Here is a 7,250-nt window from a genome sequence, read left to right as displayed (position 1 = left end):
GTGATTACTACATCCAATGGATCTGGATACTGCTTTCAAGCACATTTCTGCAGCATTAGTATAGATGTGCTCAATACAGGTTGATGATTTTATTCCCATGCTGTTTGTAACTACCCTGGTAGGTTGACTGATAACCTGAACCAGGTTGCAGGCACTGGTTACAGTTTGAAGCTTTTTCTTGAGTGGGCAGCTTGATTACAGCCAGTCAATATTTAAATCACCCAGAAAATATACCTCTCTGTTGATATCAAATCAAATTGTATTTGTCACATGCGCCGAACACAACAGGTGTAGACCTTACAGTGAAACGCTTACTTACAAGCCCTTAACCAACAATGCAGTTTTATGAAAATCCCCCAAAAGTAAGAGATAAGAATAACAAATAATTAAAGAGAAGCAGTAAATAATAATTGCGGTGCTATATACAGGGGGTACCAGTACAGAGTCAATGTGTCAATGTGCGGGGGGCACCGGTGTCGAGGTAATTGAGGTAATTATGTACGTGTGGGTAGAGTTATTAAAGTGACCATGCATAGATAATAACAGAGAGTAGCAGCAGCGTAGAAGAGGGTGGGTGGGGGGGAATGCAAATAGTCTGGGTAGCCATTTGATTTGCTGTTCAGGAGTCTTATGGCTTGGGGGTAGAAGCTGTTTAGAAGCCTCTTGGACCTAGACTTGGCGCTCTGGTACCGCTTGCCATGCAGTAGCAGAGAGAACAGTCTATGACTAGGGTGGCTGGAGTCTTTGACAATTGTTAGGGCCTTCCTCTGACACCGCCTGGTATAGAGGTCCTGGATGGCAGGAAGCTTGGTCCTGGTGATGTACTGGGCCGTACGTACTACCCTCTGTAGTGCCTTGGGGTCGGCGGCTGAGCAGTTGCCATACCAGGCAGTGATGCAACCCGTCAGGATGCTCCCGATGGTGCAGCTGTAAAACATTTTGAGGATCTGAGGACCCATGCCAAATCTTTTCAGTCTACTGAAGGGGAATAGGTTTTCTCATGCCCTCTTCACGACTGTCTTGGTGTGCTTGGACCATGTTAGTTTGTTGGTGATGTGGACGCCAAGGAACTTGAAGCTCTCAACCTGCTCCTCTACAGCCCCATTGATGAAAATGGGGGCATGCTCGGTCCTCCTTTTCCTGTAGTCCACAATCATCTCCTTTGTCTTGATCACATTGAGGGAGAGGTTGTTGTCGTTGCACCACAGGGTCAAGTCTCTGACCTCCTCCCTATAGGCTGTCTCATTGTTGTCGGTGAACAGGCCTACCACTGTTGTGTCATCAGCAAACTTAATGATGGTGTTGGAGTGGTGCCTGGCCATGCAGTCATGAGTGAACAGGTAGTACAGGAGGGGACTGAGCACGCACCCCTGAGGGGCCTCAGTGTTGAGGATCAGCGTGGCGGATGTGTTGTAACCTACCCTTACCACCTGGGGGCGGCCCGTCAGGAAGTCCAGGATCCAGTTGCAGGGTGTTTAGTCCCAGGGTTACATACATTATCAATGTTATCCAGATACTAATGCAGTTATAACATGCATACATTATCTTGTTATGAAAGATAACAGTTGACAAATAATGATACCGAACAATGGCTTTAGTAGCACTTCATATGCTTCAAAGTGCTTGGCATTGTAAAGGGGGCCAATCCACATTAGCCCACCCTTGATGTGCAGCATCTACCTTCGTTGAGGGTTAAGGTTAGGATTAAGGTAAGGGAAAGTCATTAAAAAGTTGTTAAATCGCTTAAATATGTTGGCGCATGAACATGTTGACTTCTTTGTACTGCTCAGCAGCCATTTTGCGGTAGTTAAGTTCATAGTTTTCATCATCATATACCCTGTTTATCTACAAGGGCAAGTCAAAAACCGGAGTCGATTTGCCCACCATTTTCTTCCACAGTCTTTTATTTGTAAATAATAAAAATGAACTCTTGAATATAAAACATACACACCAGTAGAGCCACATCTGTTATACAAACAAGAAATGTTGAAGTGAATACTTCTTTCCTAGATATCGTGTTTTGAGTGGAAACTCATGGACTGTAAACAATCAGTATCGTGGAGTAATACCGACAAAGGAAAGGGCAGTGGGCCGCACCGCAAGAGGTTCAACTAAAACGTCAGCTAACAAAATCTTTATGGGTTTTTAAGTTCAGTCCAAACCATGAGAAAATACGGGGATTAAAGTTTTGCGGTTAAAGAAACAAGGTGGCATGTGTTGCAAATAGTCATGTTGGTTTTGGCTGCTATGAGGAGAAACTGAAAGGTCTGTTGGCTCCCCCTTGTGGTTGGGCACCGCTCAGCGGCTCTCAAAGCACAGGGCAAGGGGCTCAGATCTATTTCCATAGGACTAGGAATGTTTGGATCGTTTTGTGTGTGTAAATATTGTCCCCCTGACTCATATTTACAACGAGTGTGTGTGTTTATAGGTGATAGGTGTATAGTCAGATACACTCATTTGATAATCATATATATCTATATCTTTTATCATTTATGTCATAATTATACTTCATATACATTAATCTCTGTTTTTATACACACATTCTCTACCTAGCCCCACTGCCAAAGACTATAGTTAAAACACCTAGCTCCTCAGATAGTCAGTTTGCTCAGTACTACGATACAGCACTGTTCTCCAAAGGGTTCAAAAGGAACACAAGAAAAGAAAAAGTATTTTGGAGACTTCCTAATATGGATATTCATACGCAGAGTGGGAGGTGTGGCCTGGGCGGAGCTTATTCCCCCGGTGTCCGCCCTTGGATGGCGGATGGCTTTTCTGATTGTATTCATATTCAGTACGAGCAAACTGTACAAGTACATGCAACATACAAGCTGGCCTAAAGTATGTGGAACTAACACACATTTAGTCTAGTCTCTTTTTAAGTAATTCGTCTGGCTTTTGTTTTACAAAAAAAATGTGCATGCAGCTTGGGCCGGGGTCCCGAGACATGCTGCGCCCGCCACACTCGCGGGGGGTGACGAGACCTCTGCTGGTCTGCAGACCACCGTCACTCGAAACCAAATATGCACACAGGGAGTCTGCACCACATTCTCAACATTCTCAACTCTAGGCAAACTCTAGGTACCATTCTCAACTCTAGGCAAATAGAATATGGAATAAAATAGATCTAACCATAATTTGGCCCTTTTTTTCCTCTTTCGCAACCATTAGTTGTCTGAAAAAGAATCAAGCTTTTGTGCTTGCTTTGATCTTAGAACAAGTATTGTTTTCACCTGTGCAGTCTCCCTCACCTAACAGGTTGTGCAATCATGCCAATCCTCACAGATATAGCGACGCCATGACGACCTCAATGCTGAAACGCATTTTGATGGGCAGCTGTCGGCAGGGCGTCTTCAATCTTTTCCCTTTGTCTCCTGCACACTCTTTATGGCCTCACAATAACCTCTTCACTGATTGGCTACACCAAGCCTGGGCTGACATCCCTTGTGCCCCCTAACAGAGTGGGCTGCATGAGTCCCTTCAATCTCAGGAGCACAAGCCATAACACACTCAACAGAGGGAGAGGAGGAATGGAGAAAGAGGGGACAAAAAAAGGAGATGTCAGAGAGGAGGAGGATGGATACATAAAAAAGGAGGGATGAGAAATAGAAGAGGTGAGACTCAGGAACAAGGCCCTAGCAGACCAGAGAAAGGAGGGAAGACGGAAGGAGGGAAGCATGGGAAATGATTGTCTGACTCCGGCTAAACTTTGATTGGCTAGTTCTCTCTCTCCCTCTCTTTCTCTGTATATCTATATCTCTCTGTCTGGCTTTGATTTGCTTAAGGTCTATCTTGGCCCTAGGGATGTGGTCATGCACTCTGGTCAGTTGTGGTCCATTGGTTGTTTTCCATTTGGGGTTGTGGTTGCGTTGTGGTCACTAAGAGCGCATACCAGCTGGTCCTGAGCTGTCCAGGGATGTCTGGGACGCCCGCCGCGTAAGCGAGGCTAAGGTAGGGTCCACCAATGAGGAAGGAGGAAACAATTTGTACCAGCCAATCACTGTGCTGGAGAGGTCCAGCTCCTCCAATAGGATCTGTGCAACTCCCATGAAGCATTTGTGGTCCAGTCGCCCGTAGTCGCCCCAGACTATTACCTGTGGAGAGGGACAGAGATAAGGCCAATGATGCACACCTTCAAGCACACACGTATGCATCACACACTCACAGACACACACACAGACACACACACACACACACACACACACACACACTCACACTCACACACACACACACACACACACACACACACACACACACACACACACACACACACACACACACACACACACACACACACACACACACACACACACACACACACACACACACACACACACACAAGCTGTAAAAGTCCCTGGTGTTATTACCTGGAGGACTTTCCCCTGTGGGCTCTCCTCAAACAGCAGGGCCTGCTGGTAGAGTGGCTCCAGGGTTTTACGTGCAATCTTGGTTTTCTTTTTGGCTTTACAGGCTCCGTTATCCAGCAGGTAGGCCTTGACATAGGGAGCTGCAGAGACAGAGTGGTGTGGGGGAGAAAGGTGAGGGAATGTGTGTGTGTGTGTGTGTGTGTGTGTGTGTGTGTGTGTGTGTGTGTGTGTGCGTGTGCGTGTGTGTGTGTGGTACCTGGGAGTGATTTGGACCCTGGTTTGGGGGTAAGGCCACGGGCTCTAATCACCTCCACCTCTAGCTGGCCTTTTTTGTCCATCATTCCGATCTGAACATCTCCTGTAAACCATACACGGTATATCATCAGTGGTGTGTACTCAAGGGAATCATGGCTTCCCCAAAAATTGTTCCTAAAAAATGTATAAAAAACATAAAATAATGTATCTTTCAACCCCTTGTGTTTCACGGGGCTTAATGTACTGTATCTCAGCGGAGAAAGCATCCGAGTGAGTGAAACAGTGCCCCTCTGTCTCTGTATGTGTAGCCCATCTATCTGATGTCGTCTGGTCAAAAAGAGTATGACATTGTTGCCAACCATATCATTGAATGCAAGGGAAGCCAGAGAGCAATTGGCATCCCTTGATAAAAAATATATGAAATAATAGCCAATCAGTGTTGAGCTAAACTGAGTGAGCTCAATTGTGAATGGCCCTTGCGCACCCAAAAAAAGTGTAAGGGAAGCCAGTTTGGATTTGGCTTTACACCAATCACATCAGATTAAAAGCAGTACGTCATTTACACAATTTCTTTTATTTTTGCATCTCGTTGTGCCACTGTCCTCCAGTGGCTAGCTAGCTAGCTAAAATGATTCCTTTCCTAAATAGCCATGGATAGAGATGGATTTAGACTTGTGTGGTTTTATTGAATTCTCCCTTCATATTGGCCAATGATTATAACAGCAATTCTGATCCAACCATTAATTCATACCTTGTTGTGCCCCTGGCCCGAGAGCATGGAAGTTCAATATGTAGCTAGATGTAGAAGGCTAATGTTAACTAGCTGGCCTGGCACATCATTGCCCATGAAAGGAATTTAGGTTAGCGATCAAGCATTTTAGCCAGGTAGCCTAGGACAACAACAACTAAAATTGTGTACTGTATGACAGAGTGATGAAAGAGAGGAGGATTACATTGGCGTTTCTCTACAACTAGTGTGAATCAACATGTTTTTACTTATTGTGTACACACACACACACACACACACACACACACACACACACACACACACACACACACACACACATTATATTTAGCTTATGTTTATTGAACTAAATTATTTTTGGTATCTTTTAGTTGTCACTGTATTAAAACCTTTCTAGGGTAGGGGGCAGTATTTTCACGGCCGGATGAAAAACGTACCCAAATTAAACGGCCTACTACTCGGGCCCAGGAACTAGAATATGCATATTATAGTAGATTTGGATAGAAAACACTCTGAAGTTTCTAAAACTGTTTGAATGATGTCTGTGGGTATAACAGAACTCATATGGCAGACAAAAACCTGAGGAAAATGTAACCAGGAAGTGAGAATTCTGGTGCTTGTAGTCCTTTCAAGTCATTGCCTATCGAACACACAGTGACTTAGGGTTCATTTTGCACTTCATAAGGCTTCCACTAGATGTCAACAGTCTTTAGAAAGTTGTTTGAGGCGTCTATGATGAACAGAGAGCGAACAAGAAGGTGGGGAAGTTGGTGACCCAGGGAAGGACATCAGTTCATTGGCGCGCATTCACGTGAGAGGTAGCTGTGTTCCAAAATGTTTTTCAAGACAATGGAATCGTCCGGTTGGAATATTATTGAAGTTCTAAGTGATAAAGACCCTAAAGATTGATGCTATACAATGTTTGACATGTTTGAACGAACGTAAATATAACTTTTTTTTACTTTCGGCGTGACATTTTCCGCGCGCTTCCTACACTTGGAGTAGCTTACTGAACGCGCTAACAACAAGGAGCTATTTGGACATAAATTATTGACTTTATCGAACAAAGCAACATTTATTGTGGACCTGGGATTCCTGGAAGTGCCTTCTGATGAAGATCATCAAAGGTAAGTGAATATTTATAATGCTATTTATGATTTTAGATGACTCCAAAATGGCGGGTATCTGTATTGCCTAGTGTATTTTTCTGAGCGCAGTACTCAGATTATTGCAAAGTGTGCTTTCCTCGTGAAGCTTTTTTGAAATCTGTCACAGCGTTTGAATAAAGGACATGTTCATCTATAATTCTTTGAATAACAGTTTAATATTTTATCAACGTTTATGACGAGTATTTTTGTAAATTGTTGTGCTGATTCACCGGCAGTATTGGAGGCAAAATATTTTCTGAACATCAATCGCCAATGTAAAATGGGGTTTATGGATATAAATATGAAAATTATCGAACAAACAATGCATGTATTGTGTAACATGATGTCCTAGGAGTGTCATCTGATGAAGATCGTCAAAGGTTAGTGCATAATTTTAGCTGGTTTTCTGGTTTTTGTGACGCCTGTCCTTGCTAGGAAAATGGCTGTGTGCTTTTTCTTGTGTTGGAACTGTCCTAACATAATCTAACTTTATGCTTTTGCCATAAAGCCTTTTTGAAATCGGACAATGTGGTTACATTAAGGAGACGTGTATCTTTAAAATGTCGTATGGTTGAGAACTTTGAATTATGACATTTTGTGGTTTTGAATTTGGCGCTCTGATTTTTCACTGGCTGTTGAATAGTGTGAACCGTGGGTGGGACGCTAGCGTCCCACCTGCCCAAGAGAGGTTAAACTAAGCATAGGTGATTTGATGATGTTGAAACATTGAAGTTC

The 7,250-nt window shown here is 43.7% G+C and overlaps 1 protein-coding gene across 14 annotated transcripts in view; it reads right to left on the bottom strand.

The window, feature by feature from the left end:
- Positions 1-1,875: 1,875 nt before the first annotated feature.
- rims1a (regulating synaptic membrane exocytosis 1a) overlaps positions 1,876-7,250 on the bottom strand; it is a 73,011-nt gene continuing 67,636 nt past the window's right edge. For 12 of the 14 annotated variants that reach the window (XM_029752770.1, XM_029752774.1, XM_029752775.1 and 9 more), the window contains 3 exons: positions 4,624-4,725; positions 4,368-4,507; positions 3,879-4,094 (listed from right to left, as the gene is read on the bottom strand). In XM_029752770.1, coding sequence (XP_029608630.1) covers positions 3,879-4,094; positions 4,368-4,507; positions 4,624-4,725 — 458 coding nt within the window. Of the gene's footprint in view, positions 4,095-4,367; positions 4,508-4,623; positions 4,726-7,250 lie in introns of all 14 variants that reach the window. The other 2 variants (XM_029752769.1, XM_029752783.1) reach the window with 1 other exon arrangement.

This window comes from Salmo trutta, chromosome 5 (assembly GCF_901001165.1).
Source record: "Salmo trutta chromosome 5, fSalTru1.1, whole genome shotgun sequence".
Classification (NCBI taxonomy): Eukaryota; Metazoa; Chordata; class Actinopteri; order Salmoniformes; family Salmonidae; genus Salmo; species Salmo trutta.
Note: the sequence above shows the minus strand (reverse complement) of the source record. Positions and strands in the feature narration are given on the sequence as shown.